Source organism: Mesocricetus auratus, unplaced genomic scaffold (genome assembly GCF_017639785.1).
Source record: "Mesocricetus auratus isolate SY011 unplaced genomic scaffold, BCM_Maur_2.0 Super-Scaffold_100007, whole genome shotgun sequence".
Classification (NCBI taxonomy): domain Eukaryota; kingdom Metazoa; phylum Chordata; class Mammalia; order Rodentia; family Cricetidae; genus Mesocricetus; species Mesocricetus auratus.
In genome coordinates, this window is record NW_024429191.1 from 51,446,472 (window position 1) to 51,467,597 (window position 21,126).

The 21,126-nt window shown below is 47.9% G+C and overlaps 1 protein-coding gene and 1 pseudogene across 3 annotated transcripts in view; one reads left to right on the forward strand and one right to left on the reverse strand.

The window, feature by feature from the left end:
* Positions 1 to 21,126, reverse strand: part of Spns3 (sphingolipid transporter 3 (putative)) — a 54,069-nt gene that overhangs the window by 26,018 nt on the left and 6,925 nt on the right. For 2 of the 3 annotated variants that reach the window (XM_005067439.4, XM_021225682.2), the window contains exons 3-8: positions 19,301 to 19,437; positions 17,934 to 18,085; positions 17,217 to 17,283; positions 16,509 to 16,657; positions 15,607 to 15,759; positions 8,037 to 8,226 (exon numbers count right to left, since the gene is read on the reverse strand). In XM_005067439.4, coding sequence (XP_005067496.3) covers positions 8,037 to 8,226; positions 15,607 to 15,759; positions 16,509 to 16,657; positions 17,217 to 17,283; positions 17,934 to 18,085; positions 19,301 to 19,437 — 848 coding nt within the window. The remainder of the gene's footprint in view (positions 1 to 8,036; positions 8,227 to 15,606; positions 15,760 to 16,508; positions 16,658 to 17,216; positions 17,284 to 17,933; positions 18,086 to 19,300; positions 19,438 to 21,126) is intronic. The other variant, XM_040749091.1, reaches the window with a different exon arrangement.
* On the forward strand, positions 2,075 to 2,660 carry LOC121141398 (annotated as a pseudogene).

Consider the following 21,126-nt stretch of genomic DNA (forward strand, 5'->3'; position numbering starts at 1 on the left):
TTTCCCATGGGTCCTTCCCAAGGTGTTGCAGATGATCTCCTGGGACTACTTGCTCCTTTAGACACAGGCAGTAAAAGAAGGATTTTGATTTTTTTGAATCTGAAAGAATAAATTGGATGATTGGGTGGGTGGGTGGGTGGATGGATGGATGGATGGATGGATGGGTGATTTGATGGATAGATGGATGGATGAGTGGGTGTGTGTGTGATTTGATGGACAGATGGATGAGTAGATGGATGAATGAGCCAGTTAAACAGCAGATCAAGCTAATGTGGCACTTATTATTTTAAAGCCCAATAGAAGCCAATTCTTCAGTCCTCTTTGGACACCCTAACACTGACCCCTCAAGTTCCCCCAAATCTAATATCATTACCATGGTGGCCTGTGGTTGAGGTTTTAGGAATGAGGCCATGTCCCCTGTACTACATGCACCTGCATTTGGGTAAGTAGCCACATCCACCACAAACTCGGAACAACTGAAATCTAGCTGCTAATCATCCTTAAGGCTCACTCTCCTGCCTCCCTCTGCTACCACCTTGAAGCAAGGTCTGAGGATGCAGCTCCGACTCTTGGTTCTCTGATACCATGTCAGGGTTTATGGGAGATTCTGATAACTATCTTCAACATCTACCTACAATCTAATTGCTTCTCAGCATACTGGTGTCGCCACTCTGGTCTGTCCCCTTCCACTCTCATTTGAGGGAACAGCAGCCTCCTACTCCTATATTCTCCTAACCTTCACATTCCTATAACATCTATTCTCAACCGAGTAGCCAGAGAAACGCTGTTTAATGTTAAGTCGACAACGGAGAACAAAGGCAGAAAATCAATGTGCCCAATGGTTAGTTCTTTGAAAAAGAACAGCAAAATGACAGCCAGGCATGGTGGTACAGTCCTGCAATTCCACTACAATGCGCTTTGGCATGAAGATCGAGAGTTTGAGAACAGTCTGGGCTATATAGCAAGTTCTGGGATATCCTAGACTACATAGTAAAGAGCCTGTCTGAAAGATGAGGAGAGAGGAAGATCAATGAGAAAACCCAGCGGGTGAAGGTGCCTGCTGCCGAGCCTGGCAGACTGAGTTTTGTCCCTGGATTCCAAATGGTGAGAGGAGAAAACTGAACCCCTAGTTGTCCATTTCTCTCTCTCTCTCTCTCTCTCTCTCTCTCTCTCTCTCTCTCTCTCTCTCTCTCTCTCTCTCCCTCCCTCCCTCTCTCTCACTCACACACACACACACACACACACACACACTAGTGCACACACACACACATAAAATAAATAAATGGTTTTTGGAAAGAAAAAAAAGACAAGCAAAGTTAACAAACCTTTAAACTGAACAGAAAAAAGGAAAGAATATTCAACTTAGCAAAATCAGAAATGAGAAAGAGTACTAATATCAATCTCATAGGAATAAAAAGGTCTATTGGGAAATGCTATGAACATTTATATACCAAGAAATTAGATTACTCTAGATTAAATATTAAAAACTCCTAGAAAAAAAGGGAGAAAGTGCTTCTCTTTGCAAAAGATAAAGACAATTATAGAAAAAAGCAACCAATCAAAATGCAGAGTTGTGAAGCCCAGTTCCAGCTGACACGTTCACAACACAACTCCTGCACCTGAGGCTCCAGGAACACTTAGGGGTGTGGGGTGGGACAGGAAGATTGTAGGAGCAGAGGATCAGGGAGTTTGCCAGGAGACTGTGTCTCTTAGAAAAGCAGGATGTCAGAAAGTCTTGTCAGCATGACTGCCTAAACACGAGCTGAACAAGGACAACAAACATAGGCATGCTGAGGTGGATGGAGTAAAGCTCATGAGACCTAACCCTGAACAAAGAACTACAGGCAACTAAAGAATGCCGGGAGCAGAAGAAATAGTCCAGGGAAGAGCACACCAATTGGTTACCCAATACCAAATGGTCAGTCCTGAAAACATATGTGTGTGAGTGTATGTGTGTGCGCGCGTGCGCATGCCTGCTTATATGTGTATGCAAGTATATACAAGTAATATTATACAGACTAAGCAGGCTATATTTATGTACTTAAGAATACACAGCTCTTCCTGTAAACGACCTGAGGTAACCTGCGAAGATGGTTCGCTACTCTCTCGACTCGGAAAACCCTACAAAATCATGCAAGTCAAGAGGTTCAAATCTCTGGGTTCACTTTAAGAATACCCATGAAACTGTCCAGGCCATCAAGGGTATGCATATCTGAAAAGCCACCAAATACCTGAAAGATGTCATTTTGAAGAAGCAATGTGTGCCATTCCAGCGGTACAATGGTGGAGTTGGCAGGTACGCCCAGGCCAAACAGTGGGGCTGGACACAGGGTCGGTGGCCAAAAAAGAGTGCTGAATTTTTGCTGCACATGCTTAAAAATGCAGAGAGTAATGCTGAGCTTAAGGGGCTAGACGTAGATTCTCTGGTCATCGAGCACATCCAGGTGAACAAAGCACCTAAGATTCGTGGATGGATTTACAGATTACAGAGCTCACGGCCAGATTAACCCATACATGAGCGCCCCCTGCCACATCAAGATGATCCTCACGGAAAAGGAACAGATTGTTCCAAAGCCAGAAGAGGAGGTTGCACAGAAGAAAAGGATATCCCAGAAGAAACTGAAGGAGCAGAAACTTATGGCACGGGAATAAATTGAGCAGATAAAAGTAAAAAAAAAAAAAAAAGAATACACACACAGTGAAGAGGAAGTTATGGAATATAATTTCAAAAAATAAAAAATTAATTAAAAAATAAAAACTAGTGACACTCAGTCAAAAAGAAACAGAAAAATCTGAACTGACCTTCAACAAGTAAATATTGAGTCCATAATCAAAAACTTCTCCCCAACAAAAACCCAGAACCAGATGGCATCACTGATGAATTCTACCAAAAGTTTAAAGACAAATTAACACAGATCCTTTATAAACAGCAAAAAGAGGAAGGAAGGAAAGAAGGAAGGAAGGAAGGAAGGAAGGAAGGAAGGAAGGAAGGAAGAGACTTGCTAAGTCATCCTGAGGCCATTGTCCTGCATGCCACAAAAATACTGATGGAAATACACATATCCCTAATACCCTCAACACCCCTATCCATACAGATACAGAAATCTTTTTTTTGTTTGTATTTTTTGAGACAGGGTTTCTCTGTAGATTTGGAGGCTGTCCTGGAACTTGATCTGTAGATCAGGCTGGCCTCGAACTCACAGAGATCCACCTGCCTCTGCCTCCTGAGTGCTGCAATTAAAGCGTGCACCATCATCGCCCAACTCAGAAATCGTCAGCAGAATGCTACCATGTCACATCCGTCAAACAGGAAAAGATTGTTCTCCTTGCCATTCCTCAGACCCTCCAGTTACACGCCTAATTCAGGCCCTTTACAGTTATTATTCCCTATTCCTAGAACTCTGTTCTCCCAAATTCTACACAATTCACTCCTTCATTTCAGCAACTACAAGAAGGAGAGAAGCCACAGCACCTTCTCAGTGAGCCTGTGGCCTTTCTATATAAAATTAGAGTCTTTTCAACAGGCACTTACTATTTCCCTTCTCCACTCTATAGTATTTCTATGTATTTATAATCACTTGAAACAGCATAACATGTTTACTTATGTATGTTTGTTTAACTGCCTTCTTTGAGATGGGGGTCTTGGTCTACAGCCCAGCAGGCCTAAAACTCCCCCTGTCTCAGGGTGCTGATTCCAGAGCTGCCCCACTAAGCCCTGCTTCTCCTCGTGTATCTTTCTTGCAGTCTGTTTCTCCCAGCTAGAACGTAAGTAGCATCTGAACTAGGAAGCCAATGGCCAACACTTAATAGGACTGAATAAGTAAATGCATACAAACAGTTGTCCTTCAACTGCTCTCAGCAAGCAGTGGTCAATTCCCACCCTACTCCCACAGTCCTGATGCTGCACTTGGGGCTGGAGTGCTGAGAAGGGTAGGAACCAGGTCTGGGCCCTGCTAGAATTCACTAGCTGGGGCTGTGAAAGGTCAGAATCAAACTGGGTGTGGTGGCACATGTGTTTAATCCTAGTATTCCTGAGGCAGAAGCCCGCAGATCTCTAAGTACAAGGAAGTCTGGTCTACAAAGCCAGTTCCAGGACAGCCAGGGAAACCCTGTCTCAAAAAAGCAAAATACACACACACACACACACACACACACACACACAGAGAGAGAGAGAGAGGGGGGGTGGAGGGAGACAGAGAGACAGAGAGAGAGAGAGAGAGAGAGAGAGAGAGAGAGAGAGAGAGAGAGAATGATATCAGAATCAAATAACTTGACCCAACCAGGTGGTGATGGCACACACCTTTAATCCTAGCACTGGGAAGCAGAGACAGGCGGATCTCTATGAGTTCAAGAACAGTCTGGTCTACAGAGCTAGTTCCAGGACAGCTAGAGCTGTTACACAGAGAAACCCTGTCTCGGGGAGGGGGGGGAGGGGGGACAAAGAAAATATTAAAAACAACAACAACAACAAAAATCCACTTGACTCAAGGATGAGAGTACTGAGGAGCAAGCAATAAGACTGGGAGCAGACAACCAGGCCACCAATAAGAGAAGGCCCCAGGAAGAGAGTGTTAATGTGACCCTGCCCTGGTGGCCCTGAGTGGTTTAGAGGTATGGACAAGGAGGGATGATGAGTGGACTGGAAGGGAGGCCATTGTGTGTGCTCTAGGAGTCGTGCAGGGTCCTGACACATAGGAGTGCAGGGGGAAGGGCCCGTGAGGCTGTCAAGGCAGCTCTTGTGGAGCTTTAATGCCAGGATGAAGGGATGAACCTTCTTCCGGAGAACCAGGGAGCCATGCAAGGCTCTAGAGCTGGTGAGATCCGTGGTGTCCGGAAGCTCCGCTGGCCATGTAGGATGAACAGATACAGTAAGTATGCAGGAAGATGAGGAGAGCAGGAAGTGGCTATGGTGGAGGACAGTCCTGGAGAAAGGAAGATGGATGCCTCTTTGCTTTGAGCACCTTCCTGCCCCTCCACTTCTAGCCAGGGCAGGCCTGGAAAAGAGTTAGAGTTCTCCCAGGTGGCTTCATCAGCTGAGATGCAGTAGCACTCCTAAATGAGACATGCAGCCCTGCAGCCTGCCAGACTGCAGGGTAGGAGACAGCTGTGTCCCCAAAACACAGCCAAGAAGCAGCCTGCAGGAGCAAAGCTGGCTGCCCGGGCTTCCAACAGGACCCCCATCAGCTGGGCTTCAGTCCCCCTGCAAGCTTAGTCCCTACCAGTCCCACCAGTAGAAGGGACAGGCCCCACCACCCGACTCCACCCAGACAGTAAGCATGAGAGCATCTATTGGTGTCCAGTTGCTTCTCTCCCACGGAATGGCAAAGACACAGACATGACCTATCCAGGCCTGAGGCAAACATTTGTCTGTCTTGCTCTTTGCTGCTTTCCCTTGGCCTCAGTTTTCCAGTCTGTGAGGTAAGATGAGAAAAACACCTTCCCACAGCAGTGTCAAGTGGACTATTCAGTGTCCAGTGAATCTGTGTGAGGGATGATGGCAGGCCTCTTCCAGTCTCCAGGAAGTTCAGAGGAAATCCCCTTGTGCTGGCTAGTTTTATGTCAACTTGATGTCATCTAGAGTCATCTGAGAGGAGGGAACCTCAGTTGAGAAAGTATCTCCATAAGATGAAGCTGTAGGAAAGTCTGTAGGGCATTCTCTCTCTCTCTCTCTCTCTCTCTCTCTCTCTCTCTCTCTCTCTCTCTCTCTCTCTCTCTCTTGTTTGTTTGGGTTTTTGTCTTGTTTTGTTTTTCAATACAGGGTTTCTTTGTCTATCTCTGGCTGTTCTGGAGCTCACTCTGTAGACCAGGCTGACCTTGAAACTCACAGATATCCACCCGTCTCTGCCTCTCAAGTGCTAGGATTAAAGGCGTGTGCCACCACTACCCCATCAGCATTTTCTTGATTAGTGATTGGTAGGAAGTGCCCAGCCTATTGTGAGTGGTGCCATTCCTAGACTCATGATCCTGGATTCTATAAGAAAGCAAGCTCAGCTGGGCGGAGGTAGCACACGCTTTTATCCCAACACTGGGGAGGCAGAAGCAGAAGAATCTTTGATTTCAAGGCCTGCATGGTCTACAGAGCAAGTTCCAGGGTGGCCAGGGTTATACAAAGAAACCCTGCCTTGAAAAACCAAAAAAGGAAAAAAAAGAAAACAGGCTGAGCAAGCCATAACAAGCGAGCCAGGAAGAAGCAGCCCTCTATGACCTCTGCATCAGCTCCTGCCTCCAGGTTCTCCTCTAAGTTCCTGCCCTGACTTCCTTCCATGGTGGACTCTGCTGTGGAAGTGTTAAGGGACATAAACCTTTTCTCCCAGCATGCTTTTGGCCATGGTGCTTCATCATAGTCACAGCAACCCTAAGACACCCCCTGAAGAGGGCCAGGTGCACCCTAAGGCCTTGGCAACAGAAAAAGAAGCATCTCCCGCTTACTGCCAGCCAGTGCGCCAGAAGCAGTTTCCACATCAGCCCAGGAGCATTTAACTTTTTTCCTTTATTCTTTAAAAAAATTATGTATTTATTTCAGCCACCATATGGGTGCTGTGAATTGAACCCAGGTTCTCTGAACCTTCTCTGCAGCCCCTTCCTCTTCTTTTTAAATGTGTGTGTGTGTGTGTGTATGAGAAAGTGAGACAGAACAGTTCTCTCCATCTATCATGGTATTACAAAGATCAAACTCAGGTCACTTGGCAACAAGCACCCTTACCCACTAAGCCATCTCACCAGCCCCCACGGTATTTCTCAAAAGAAACCTTTTTCTTGGCAGGCAGTGGTGGTGTGTGTATCTTTAATCAAAGCACTCAGGAGGCAGAGGCAGGAGGATCTCTATGAGTTGGAGGCCAGTTTGGTCTACAGAGAGAGTTCCAGGATATTCAGGTGCAAAATAAAAAGATAAAAGCAAGTAAAAAGAAAGAGATACATTTTAAAATGAGGACAGAAAAGAAACAGGCAGGATACCTGCTAAGCTCAGATCCTCCTAGACTAAGGCTACCTCAACGGCCTCCTCTGTACTCACCAACCCAGCACCTGGGCAATTGTCACTTAGAGGGCAATGACAGAAACAACTCATTCCCAGATAGCCCTTGTCCATTTTTTGCCATCTTTCACCTGCTCAGACCTGCAAGTCAGAATTGTGAAGAGGGGTGGTATCCATGACAAAGGACAGAAAATGTGACAAGGAGCTTGATATACCATGGGTTCCCTCATCCCAGGGCAATTTTCTGTGCCTGGATAACAGCCTTATTCAGAGGCAGATGGAAGATATGATGTAAGTGGAACCAGACTCTTCAGTCCTTGAATGTGACTGGACATAATAGAACAGTCTCCAGTACTAGAGGGGAACAGTAAAACCACACCAGTTTACTGAATTCAGCCAGCTCAGTGAACCTGATGCCTGTGGACAACGGGTGAAGCTGGCACTATCCTCCCAGAAACAGCAAGCCTTTCCCACTTGGCGGGACAGGAATGGGGCAGGAGGGTGGGAACAGTGAATTGTGACAGAATGCTTGATAATCTGGGGACACTTTAGAGGAGGTAAAAATGACTGCAGGAAGAGAAGTATTTCAGACATGAGAAGAACATTGCTCTTCGTGAACAGCCAAGCAATAGGTAGCACCCCTGCCACAGACAGCATGTGGACACAGGAGGGACTAGAATGGGACCAGGATCTGGAAAACTTGTCCTGACCATAACTGTCTTTCAAGCAAGGTCTCCACCAGTCATGACTGACCTTTCTCATCTGGAACTTGAGGGGCATTCCCTCTGCCTCCCCAGGTTCATAGCACACCCTGGGACAGATAAACACTCCTACTCTCCGCAGACTGCCAACCAGTAGTCCAGAGCCAAAACAGGCTTGCTGTCAGATCTAGTCCTGCCTCTTTGCTGGACAGCTCTCAATGAGCCTCTATGAACTCAATGGAAACTGAAGCTACAGACCAGTCTGGAAGGTATGAGCAGTGCCATGAACACAAAGACACAGCTTACTGTGCACCTGTGTCCTCAAGGGCTTCCCACCCACTCCCAGAGGGGTCCTCACTTACGTAGGAGGCCAGGAGGGTCCTTGAGGCCAAGATGAGAGCCAGGTAGAGGCAGGGAGCTGTGGCAAATAGACTGGAAGCACAGATGAGGGGCTCAGCCCTGGGGTTCACCTTCTTGTACCTTCTTGAGGCCTCTGCTCCCAGGATGACACCAATAATGCCAGTTGCGACAGTCAGTGCCCCAAAAATCAGGCTGATAGGAAAAAGCAGAGAGGACCTGGTCAGACCTGCATCCTATTCCTGCCTCTGGGGTCAGGCTAGCTGACTCAGTTACGTGATCTGGTGCCACACAGGAGGAGGCAAGCCCGGAACTGCAGCTGGGAAGCAGAGGACCCTCACCCTGTAGATGACCTTCTCTACCCCACCACTCCAAAAGCCACACTCCTCAGAAATCTTAACTCCAGGGACCCAGCCATCCTCGATGCTTAGATGGCTGGCATGTACTAACTCCCATGACGTGCATAGCTCTGTCTGGACATTGCACACACTCACCTCTTTTTTGTTCATTTGGTTTTGGTGGTGGTGTTTTGGTGTGTGTGTGTGCATGTGCGCGCGTGCGCGCGCGCACGCGTGTTTTGTTTGTTTATTTTTTTTGAGGTAGGCTCCTGTTATGCCTTGGCTGTCCTGGAACTCACTTTGTAGATCAGGCTGGCCTCTAACTCACAGACATCCACCTGCCTCTGCCTCCCCAGTACTGGGGTCAAGATGGGTGCCACCACACCTGCGCACTCACCTCTTAAATCCCACCCGTCTTCACCCTGGCTCGGCATACCTCCTAAGCAGGCCCGACAGCATGCCTTTCCCACACATCCTTGCACACACTTCAAACCCATCTGACTTTGACAGAGACTATCTCTCTACATGGGCCCTCAGAAAGTGTAGCTGCTCTTTTTTTTTTTTTTTTTGAGACAGGGTTTCTCTGTGTAGCAGCTTTGTAAACCACACTGTTCTCGAACTCACCGAGATCTGCCTGCCTCTGCCTCCTGAGTGCTAGGATTAAAGGCATGCGCCACCATCACTGGCTCTCCCTCCTCTTTATGACTTTATTTTTATGTTTGATTATGTGTGCATGCAGTACCAACTGTGGTCAGAGGGGCATCAGGTCCTCTGAAGCTAGAGTGACAGGTAGTTGTAAACTGACTTGTGGGTGCTAGGAACCAAACCCCAGCAGTCAATGCTCTAACCACTGCACAGCCTCTCCAGTCCCAGAAAGTGCTTAAGACATGATTGACTATGTTCCTAACCACACTCTGCCCAAATCCTCAAACGCCCAAAGATCTGATCCCAGCTCCGTGGACTCCAAGCCTCAGCTCTACTTTTCTTTTCCTCAGCCCTGAACACCCCACATACTTTCATTTTTTCATCTGGAACACTCTGTAGTAGCTTTCTTGTTTCCTTCCTTGCTTTATTCTAAACTTCCAAATTCCTACTCAATCCATGTGACGCTCACAGATACTCCCTCACAGGGAACACCATCCTGTTCCCACTCCAACTGTTTTGTTTTCATCGGTCCCTGTAGCACTATCTACCATCCATACCCTGTGGATTCCTGAAAAGCAATGGCAAGATTTGTTTTCCTTCCTGTTCTCTGTACTGGGAGCACAGAACCCAGAACATAGGGGATACATTTTCCTCCCAGAATTCTCAGACACAAGACTAAGAAAGGTGAAGGACAGTATCAGACTAGATACAGAGCCAGGGTCTGCACAGACAGAGACCATCGTCTCACTGCTCCATTCAAGCTCCTGTTAAAGGAGTGTCAAAGCCTCGCTGAGACAGTGACCAGAGTGAACGTTAACCAGGCTCTTCCAGCCCCTCAGTGGCACTCTGGTGTCTTCTCTGTGAGCCCCTGGCCAACATACAGCCCTATGGGACTGGCCCTGCTGGCCAGAGTAGCTCCTTTCTCAGCCCCTCATTCCCTTTGCACAAATGACAGAATACTCTGAGCCAGGCTCACGATTTCCGGCCAGCCTCTCCACCCTACTCTGGCTGTTCTCTGGAACTCTGTGGGCCCAACACACACCTGTCCCCCTCAGCCATGTCCCCCAAACACAAAAATTACAGTTATGTGAGATGGCCAGGGTCCAACTATTACCCCCATGGGGCTGAGGGGGATGGCTTAGTCCATTAAGTGCTTTGTTACTCAAGCTCAAAGACCTGAGTTCAGTCCCCAGCATCAGCATCAATGCCAAACATGATGACGTCATGTTTTTATAATCCCAGACCTGAGAAGGCAGAGATGGGCAGATCAGTGAGGCTCTCTGGCCAGTCAGCCCAGCCTAAAAATCAAGGTGGGCAACTCCTGAGATGTGACACTGAGGTTAACTACTCCTGGCTTCCATACACACACACACACACACACACTGCCCCCCACACATACATGTGACATGTGGGCTGGCAAGATGGCCTGGCAATCTAAGTTTGCTCCCCAGGATTCACATGGTGGAAGGAGAGAAATGACTATAGCAAGTTGTTCTCTAGTCTCCACACACACATGTGAAAACACATGTGCAGCCGGGCGTTGGTGGCACACACCTTTAATCCCAGCACTTGGGAGGCAGAGGCAGGCGGATCTCTGTGAGTTCGAGGCCAGCCTGGTCTACAAGAGCTAGTTCCAGGACAGCCTCCAAAGCCACAGGGAAACTCTGTCTCGAAAAACCAAAACAAAAAAAAAAGAAAAAAAAAAAAAAAGAAAACACATGCGCGCACACACACACACAGTAACAGGTTTTTTATTTTGTTTTTTTTAATTAATTAAAAAAAATTTTGGTTTTTCGAGACAGGGTTTCTCTGTATTGTTTTGGAGGCTGTCCTGGAACTTGCTCTGTATACCAGGTTGGCCTCGAACTCACAGAGATCCATCTGCCTCTACTTCCCAAGTGCTGGGATTAAAGGCGTGTGCCACCAACGCCCGGCTTTGTTTTTATTTTATGTGTATGGGTGTTTTGTCTGGGTAAATGTTTGTGCCAGTGGAGGCCAGAAAGGGCATCAGAGCCCCTGGTACTAGAGTTACAGGCAGTTGTGAGCCACCACGTGGATGTTGAAACTCAAACTCAAGTCCTCTGGAGTAGCATCCAGTGCTCTTAACCACTGAGCCAACTCTCCAGGCCTCCTAACAATTATTTTAAGCAAATTAATTTTTAAAAGAATACAGCCATGCAAAACTGGACATCAGCAAACTGAGGGCAGTGAAGCCCACCAGTCAGCCTCTGTGAATTGTCTATAAGCTGAAAACTAATGAGTGGACCTTCTCTATGCAACAGGGGATGTGAAAGCCAAGTCAGGAACTCACCTGAGGGTGCCTAACACAGCCTTTCAAGAGCAGGGTCAGAACCTCCGAGCACTCTGCCACCAAGCAGAAGCCTGCATGTTCCTGAGCTGCGTGATGGTCCTCACAAACCTCCCCAGGCAGGCTCTGGCTACGAGTCAGATGCTGAGTAAGTAGTGTCCATCTCTGAGTCTCACTCTCAGCCAGCAGTGGTGGGTTCTCAAGATCTTTAAGATACTTGGGTTGATTAGTTGAATAGGCACCATAACCAGTTCCCCAACTGGCTCTGGTGCCAGCAGAAAATACAGTGCAGCCCCTAAGACCTTTGAGCACCACCCCCAAGACAGGATCCCAAGAGGACCCTAGCGCGCTGCAGCACTGCCCTCTCACTGCGCAGACTCCACCCGCACACTCCCTGAGATCGGACTCTTTACCATGCAGCTCCTTCCTCCGGGCCACTTCAGCTCCAGGGTTGGAAGTTCTCCTGCAGCTGCGATAGAAACATCCTGCCTGTGCTACCTAATTTTTCTATTTTTATTTTTTGTCAACTTGATACAAACTAGAACCCTATGTGCAAGTTCAAATAACAACTTCCCGGAACCTGAATTGAGAAGATGCCTCAATCAGATGGTCAAGTCTATGAGGCATTTTCTTTCTTTTTTCCAAGATAGGGTCTCACACTGTAGCTCTGGCTGTTCTAGAACTCATTATGTAGACCAGGCTGACCTCAAACTCACAGATATCTATCTGCCTCTGCCATCCAAGTGTTAGGATTAAAGGTGTGTACCACTATGCCTGACTCTTCTTTTTAATTAAAATACTTATTTATTTACTTACTTATTTGGATTTTTTTGAGACAGGTTCTCACTATGCAGCTCTGGGTGTCCTAGAAATACTGTGTAGACCAGGCTGGCCTCAAACTCACACAGATCTGCCTTCCAAGTGCTGGGGTTAAAGGCATGTACCACCACTCCTGGCTTATTTATTTATCTGCATGTGTATGTATGTATGCACCTGTGTATGTGTATGTGCACTGGTAACCATAGAGGCCAGAAGAGGGCACTGTCTCCCCTGAGATTGGATTTAAAGACAGTTGTGAGCTGTGATGTTGGTGCTGAGAACCAAACCCAGATTCTCTGCAAAAGCAAGCACGTTTTCTTAAAAACAATGAGCCATCTCTCCAGCCTCTGGCGTTTTCTTGACTAAGGATTGCTAGGGGAAGTAACTGGACTACCCCAAGCAGGTGATTCTGTTGTATAAAAAAGCAAGCTGAGAGTCATGGAGAGCAAGCCAGTAAACAGCATTCCTCCAGGGTTCTGCTTCATTCCTGCCTCCCGATTCCTGCTTTCATTCCTGCCCTGCCCTCCCTCAGTGATGGACTGTGACACTGACGGGAAGGCGAAATAAACACTTGCTTCTTCTAGGTTGCTTTTGGACATTGTGTTTATCACAGCACTAGAAAGTGACCGAGGATACTGCCTCTCTGTCACATGCATCTGGGCTGAGCCTAACCAAGGGGTTGTGGCAGCTCCCACACAAGCATTTTCTACCACTCTTCCATAGCCTCACAAGATATTCCAGTCTCTGGAACCTCCTAGCAAAAACCACACTTTGCAGATATTATAGATCTTGATCTTGCCTGGAATGGCCACCCTCCCTCAGTCAGATAAGGCCTGAGCACAGTCTGTATTCACTGAGGGACCTCCAGCCCAGAAAGATGAGGATCATGTCATGTGACTTTGAAAGCAGAGGTTAGAGAGATGTGGCCAAGGATGCTACCAGCTATGAGGATCTAGGAGAGGCAAAGTCTCCACAAAGCTCCGAGGGAACATGACGCTGCATATTTGGGCCCACTGGAAGTGCCAGCCTCCAAAATCATGACAAAACTAATTTCTGGGTTTTTCAGTTGAGCTTTTTATTTTATTTTTAGTACTTGGGTTGGAACCCAGGGCATGTCATTTTTTTCTTTTCTTGGTTCTTTTTTTTTTTTTTAGGTAGATTCCCATGTGTTTCAGGCTACCATGCTAGCCTCATACTCCCTATGTAGCTTAGGATAACTTGAACCTTATGTATATTATGAGCATGTATGATGTATGTATGCATGTATGTATGTATGCATGCATGCATGCACGAGGTGCCATATATACAAGTGGAGGTCAGGGAAACTGGTTTCCCCTTCCATCGTGTATGTTTCCAGGGATTGAAAACCAGGTCATCAGTCTTGATGGCAAGAGCCTTTACCCACTGAGCCATCTTGCAGGCTTCACCCTTGAACTCCTGGGTCCTCTTGCCTCCTTCTCCCAGGTGCTAAGGTTACAGGTGTGTGTTATTGTTCTGGTCTTGTGCAATTCTAGGATGAGACGCAGGGCCTCGTGCACTCTAGGAAAGCATTCTACTACCTGAGCCAGTCCCAGCCCAAGCCCACATTTCTGTGGCTTTAGACCATGAAGTGTGTGGTCATTTATTTTATCAAGCACAAGAAACAAATTTACCCATCAGTTCTCACCCAAATGGTGAGGGACCAGAAAGTGGGAGTTGAGCAGAGACAATAGCTTCTATAAGCAAGTATCAGTACCTGAAGTGGGACTGAGTCCTCATCAATACCTGAAGTGGGATTGAGTCCTCTTTGGGGTCTGTTTGGGAAGCTGTCTTTGCCTCCAGAGAGGACAACTGCGCAGGGGAACAAAGGCAAACTTCACCATCTCTATGTGTTTGTTCACTAGAGCTTTTCCTATTCGCCAGAAAGCTCTGCCAATTGGTGAAGCACCTTGAAAGTTATTGACAGCACCAGGCAGTCTCCAATGGCAACAGGACCTGGGGTCTTCGAACAACAGCTGCAGTGTTAGATGGGCTACCTTAGTCAAGTCATTTAATCTGTGTGACCTTCCATCTCATTTGTAATTCAGAGACAGCATAAATACCTTCCTCTGCATGTTCTTTATGTAAAACAGTTGGCACAAGGCCTGAAGCAAACATTTAGAGCTGGAGGTGTGGCTCATTGATAGCACCGTCACTAAAATCTGCCAGGGAGAGGCTGAGTGTGGCTCATCAGTGGAGCATTTGCCTAGCATTCACCCCAAAGAACACTTGCTTAGAATGTACAAGGCCTTGGGTTCAGTCCCCAGAACTGCAAAATAAATGAGTTCAATAAATAATGATGAGAAAAGGGAAGAAAACTATGGGCAGAGATCACACTGGGGCAAAAGCACAGACATTCTGGAAATCACACAAGCTCCCTCTGGGCATCAGGGAAAACTGAAGCAAAAAAGGAGGCTGGAGAAGAGGAAGAAGGTGTTGTTGTGACCAGCAGAGAACCAAGCAGAGGGGAGGCTGGGGCTGAAGAGATGCTCAACGGTTAACAGCGACACTAAGAGCACCTGCTACACTAGCAGAGGACCAGATCTGATTCCCAGCATCCACATAGCAACTCACAACCATCTGTAACTCCGGTTCTGGGGATTTGATGCCCTCTTCTGGTCCCCTCAGGCACTGCATGCGTGTGGTGCATATATATGAATATATATATATACATATATATATAGGCAAAACACCCACATACCTAAAATTTAACAACTTAATTTAAAAGTCCAAGAAATCAGCAGGGCAAGATCAAAGATGAAAAAGGATACAGGAGAGAGAGCATGTCACCAGGGATGGGGGCAAGGAAATAGGGGCATCAAAGAGAAGGGAAGACAAGGGATGTAGGCCTAGGAGATGTTCTTGAGTCCCATCAGGGGTCACTGAAGTCCTTGGAGAATATGGCAAGAGGTGGTAGGGACAGTAGAGGACAGCAGAACCAGGACATGAAGTGACACCTCAACAACTCTCCTGGGTGTCTAGATGCACTGATGGGACAAAGAAGAAATGAAAACATCCTTGACATCCCTAAGCTAGACACATGAAGGATCTTCCCAGTGCCTTAATTTGCAATCTGTAAAATGGGGTGACCTCACAGAAAACACTTGGGGCCCCTTTGAAGCACAAAGGGTGATCACCTATGATTCCTATCATTCCCTGAAGTCCCACAGAAGCCTCACATCCTTCTTCCTCTGGTGCCTTCAGAACCCCCACAACAGCCATGAGAGTAGAAAGACAGAGATTCCAACACCACGAAAGCCAACAAAGATGTCTGTGCACATACAAGGGCAGACTCAGTCAGAGTTGGAACCCTGACCTGCTCACGGGTCCAAAGATCAGAAATCTTCACAGATTGCCTGCAAAGACTGAGCCTGGGCTCACAGCCTCCTGGGAACTGCCCCCAGCAAGAGCCATGAACCAGGCCAGTGCCCCCCAGCCCCTCCTCACCTGTCCTGGCTGCCGCACTGCTCCTGGAAGCAGGGAAGCTGTAGGCCGTGGACCACTCGAGCTTCAAACAAAAACTTGGGTGCCCAGAAACCCAGAGCTCCAGTCACAAAAGCTATGGCTGTCACTCCAAGAGTTGAAAACACAAAACTCCAGCTGCAAGAGAAAGTGTCCTGGCTGAAGCCAAGATAGGGCCAGGACTGAAAGGGCCTGACCACTCCCCCAGTCATGCAGGATCCAGACTCCCTAATGTTCTGAGCCACCCTCATGCTCCACGCTGCAGTGAATCATGAGGCCTGAGACTACAGTGCTTATGCTGCTTCTCTTCGAGACCTGGCACAGGGGCCAGCGTTGCTCCCATGCAGCTTGAAGAGGTGGACAATGAACCCAAAGCACCCTTCCAGCAGCCTGGGGAAGCCGGTGGGGGTTGGAAAACCAAGTCCACTGGATAAATGAACATAGTGCAGGGCTAGAGCTCACACAGCTGGCCCCACTGTCACAGGTCTGCCACCTACAGAGGGACGGAGTAATAGGGGCATCTCAGTAAGAGTGGGGCTCAGAGAAGGAAGAAGGCCATGAACACCGAGGCAGCCCTAGAGGCAGAGAAATGGGAGGTTGGAGTTGTTGGACCAGAGAGAGGGGTTATTTTTTAAGGATCTATTTATTATGTATAGTATTCTCTTTTTTATGTTTTTTTTTAAATGTATAGTATTCTGAAGTATTCTGTCTGCATGTTTGCCTACACGCCAGAAGAGGGCATCAGACCTCACTACAGGTGGTTATGAGCCACCACGTGGTTACTGGGACTTGAACTGGAGAAGAGCACTCAATGCACTTAGCCTTTGAGCCTTCTCTCCACCCCCAGAGGGCTTTCTTGAAACTTGTAACAGAGCAGGGACACTTACTTTTTCCCCAGGTATCTGACATCCTCACACCAGCTGCTCCTTGGAGCCCCCACTGCCACTTCTCCCTGTTTCTCAGCTGCTCCTCGAGGTATGTCTGGAACCAGCAGGATGAGCAGGACTAAGGCCAGAGCATCCAAACAGGGCATGATCTAGGGAGAGAGGGCCAGGGAGCTCAGAGCCAAATGCTACCTACCACAGTCTAGGAGACAGAGTCTGAACTCTAGACTAGCCAGAGGTCCTGAGTTCAATTCCCAGCAACCACATGGTGGCTCACAACCATCTGTAATAAGATCTGGTGCCCTTTTCTGGTGTACAAGCATACATGCAGACAGAACACTGTATACATAATGAATAAATAAAAATTTAAAAAAAGGATGCTCTGTCTGGCCTGACGCAGAAACTTTCCAGTCCTTGCTCAAATAAGCCTTAAGAATCCATAGGTAGCTTTAAGTTTTACAGCAAGGGAAGCCGAGGCACCAAACAAGAAGGCAACTTGCCTGAGGCCACACAGCCAGCAAACTCAGCAGCTGGGATTTGACTCCAAGGTCACAATTTCCATAGCCCATATTCCCCATGAGGCCTGGTCGCCAGTATCCAACACCCCACATGGCGCCAGGTACTATGCCAAGTGGCGAAGGCCATGGAGACTGGAAAGTCCCAGCCCGCCCAGGGGGTAAGGCAGAGGGACAAAAAGGAAGTGGAACTTACTCGAAGGGCCCAACGCCAGTTCCCTGTCAGCTCCGCCACAACTGACCCTAGCACGTAGCCCAGACCACTGCAACAATGGGGTAAGAGAGATAACAGTGAGGGGTGGAAGGCAGGGCCCACGGCCAGTCTGACTGCAGAGAACTGGCTCCCCTGCCCAGGCCCAGTTCTCTGAGCCTCAGAGCCCATTCCCTGAGAAAAGCCCAGTTTTATGCTACCCTTAGCCAGACCCCTAGTGACCTCTGGCTCCTGGCCCTGGCCCTGCGCCATTCCCTCCATATAAGGAATTGCATACCCCGTCACCAACCGCACCCCTAGTGTCCAAAGCCCAGCCCTGCTTGAGTCAGGCAGGTTCAGGAAATGAGGGTCGGAGCTCAGGGACCTCCCCATAGGGCCTCAAAGCACACTTCCTCACTGGTCTCCCAGGGCTGCCCTTCCCTGGGGGCCACACTGCCTCTTCTCATCCCTTCTAGAAGTGTGCTGATCTTCAGAAGCATAGTTCTCATATAACCTTCACCTAGCCTATTGAGCGACAGCATTGTCCCCATTTACAGCCTAGGGAAAAGGCTGGGAGAGGGGGGCAGTGGTGGGGAAGGAAGGAGCAGTGATGCAGATCCTAGCCCTCCTGGTTTGATCTCTCCTACCACCAGCACAGCCCCTGCTCTGATTCCTTCAGCCTCAGTTTACTTTTGGGGAGGTGGGTCCAGAAATGGTACCAACCTTCCAACAGGGATGAAGATGTAAAAGACAGCCAGGACACAGGTCCGCTGATCCTTCACGAAGAGGTCGCCCAGGACAGTGGGTGCAATGGTGGAGTAACTTGCTGCGCCAGTGCCCACGGCCCCACGGGACAGGAAGAAGAGCCAGCAATACTGGATAGGCCGGCACAAGACCATGGTGAGATCCAGAAATTTCCCATGGGACAAGGGGTCAGAGGATGTGTCAGAGGGCCTAAAGGGACCTCATGACAAAGGCCCTTAGAGACTCCAGATTCCCAGAATCCTATGGGTGAGCCTACTGGTGCTTATGGCCACTGCCCGCTCAGAACAGAGGGGAAACCCTTCCTTTGGCTCTCTTTAGCCAGGGCAGTTTCCCAAGACAGAACCTATTATGCCAACCTTCCCCAACCCTCGCTGAGCCCACCAAAATGGGAAGTGAAATGAAGGGCCAGGAAGCCTCCTGTTAAGAAAGTATAACGGGCCGGGCTGGGTGTGGTGACACACATCTTTAGTCCCAAACACTTGAGAGGCAGAGGCAGGTGGATTTCTGAGTTCGAGACCATCCGGCCTACAAAGTGAGTTATAAGACAGCCATTACTATATAGTGAGAGATCCCATCTAGAAAAAATAAAAACAAAAAACAACAACAAAACACAAAGGAAACCCTGTCTCAAAAAAAAAAAAACATTAAAAAGAGGCTGGAGAGATGGATCAGCGGTTAAAAAGCACTGGCTGTTCTTCAAAAGGACCTAGGTTCAATTCCCAGCACCCACATGACAGCTCACAACTGTCTGTAACTCAAGTTCCAGGGGATTGGATACCTTCACTCCAATGTACATAAAATAAAGTTAAATAAATAAAAAAATTTAAAAAGAAAATCTAATGGGCCAGGTGGACATGGTGGTACATGCCTTTGATTTCAGCACTTGAAAGGCAGAAGTGGATTTCTGAGAGTTCAAGACCAGCCTCTTCTACATGAAGAACCCAGTCAGAGCTACAGAGCAAGACACTATTTCAAAAACAACATCAGGGCTTAGTGGTGCACACCTTTAATCTCAGCACTCTGGAAACAGAAGCAGGCAGATTTCTATGAGTTCTAGGTCTGTCTGGTCTACAAAGCTAGTTCCAGGACATCCAGTGCTATATAGTGAGACCCTACCTCAAAAAAAAAAAAAAAAAGAAAAGAAAAGAAAAACATGTCTAACAGCCTCCCTACTCAGGCTTAGAGGCTGTACCACAGCTCCCCTCCTGGCCCTGGCAGTACAATCCCTGAGCTGGCTTGGGCCAGAAGGGAACTCTGAGGCAACTGGATGAGGGAGAAAGCAGATGGGGAAGGTCCCAGGGACTGGGCAGCGATGTGGGCCCTACCTGGTAGGAGATGAAGGAGCTGGAAAGGCCAGCGCCTGACCACAGCAGGATCCCAAAGCTCAGTGTGGCCTTGCGGCTGTGGCGGTCACCCAGATAGCCAAACACAGGCGCAGACACCAGCAGGCAGCCGATGAAGACTGGAGGAGACACACAAGAGGCAGCCTGGAACCTCCAAGAGGGTAGCTGGGCAGACAGCCCTGCTGGCCCAGGGAAGAGGCCTGGCACAGATGCCACAAGCTGGCACCTTGGCAGTAGGCCCAGGACAAGACAAGGAAGAGATAAAAGTTGAGTCTTACATTCCTGATCCATTATACAAACTACAGCCCAGAGTATAGGACACTGAGCATGGACCAAATCTCAACTCTGATTTATGTTACTGTGTGGCCTCTGAGCATTACCCTAGTCTTGGGAAGCTGACACTCTCCTTCAGGCAACATAAAAGGAATTGTAGAGCTGCCAGCACAGAGTGGGCGCTAGCCTTCTGAATTTGTACGAATGCATGGCTTCTGTGAGTGTGGGTACAGGAACTGATCGGATCTGTCACTCACACACCTGCTGCTGGCAAGAGGAAAGGGAGATCAGGCCTTTAGACCAGCAGAGGAGGAACCTGAAACAAGCACATGGACTAAAAGCCAATGATGATGCAGGAGACTGGGGAAAAGAGCTGGTGTGCCTCAGGGCACACACTATTCTCTACACCAACACCTATGTATTAACGAGGGTCTCACGTATCCTAGGTTGCTGGCCTTGAAATTGTTATGTAGCCAAGGATAACCTTGAACTTCTGATCTTCCTCCTGTCTCTACCTCCTGACTGCTGGTGCTACAAGTGTGTGTCACCACACTCCATTTTTAGGCAATGCAATAGAACCCAGGGCTTTGTGCATCCCACACAAGCACCTACCAAATGAACTACATCTCCAGCTACATCTGCATCAAGTCAGGCATGGTGCTTGTAATTCCAGAACTCTGGAGGCTGAGACAAAAGAACCAGAGGTTCAAGGACAACCTGGGATACAAGGCAAGACCTTGTCTCAAAAACAAGGGGCCAGTTGAGATGCCTCAGTGACTGAAGATGCTTGCCACCAAGCCCAAAGACCTGAGGTCGATCCCCAGGGCCTACAAGGTTGAAACAACAAAGTCAACTTCAGCAAATTGTCCTCTGACTACACTCACTTTGTGACTTACGTACACACACAGAACAGGCACACGAGCACACATACATACATACATACATACATACATACACACACACACACACACACACAATGCAATAAAAATGTTTCTTTTAATTTTTAAAAACGTATTATTTTGTGTGTATGAGGGCTTTTTTTGTTTGTTTGTTTTGCTTTTTTGAGACAGGGTTTCTCTATGTAACAGCCCTGACATCCTGGAATTCACTCTGTAGACCAAGCTGGCTTCAAACTCAGAGATCTGCCTGCCTCTGCCTTCCAAGTGTTGGGATTAAAGGCATGTGCCACCACCATCCAGTCAAACCAGTGCTCTTAACTGATCAGTCATTGTTCCAGCCTATAATAATATTTTTAAAAACTAAAACTAAACAAAGCACTTATTAGTGATGTGTTTGCTCTTCAATGAGAACAAGACTTGGCTTTGGGTTTGCCCAACTGTGTAGCACATGGATAAACCCATGCATGATGTCTGTATCTAAAATAAATCTCCTCCTTCCTTGTTGGGAGAGTTAGCAGGTAGACAGAGGCCTAAAAACCCCTCCCCTCTTCACCTTATCCACCATCAAAGGGCCAAGACTTAGGAGGGCTCTGTCTAAAACCTGGGACTCCATTTGCTGATAATAGATGATTGACA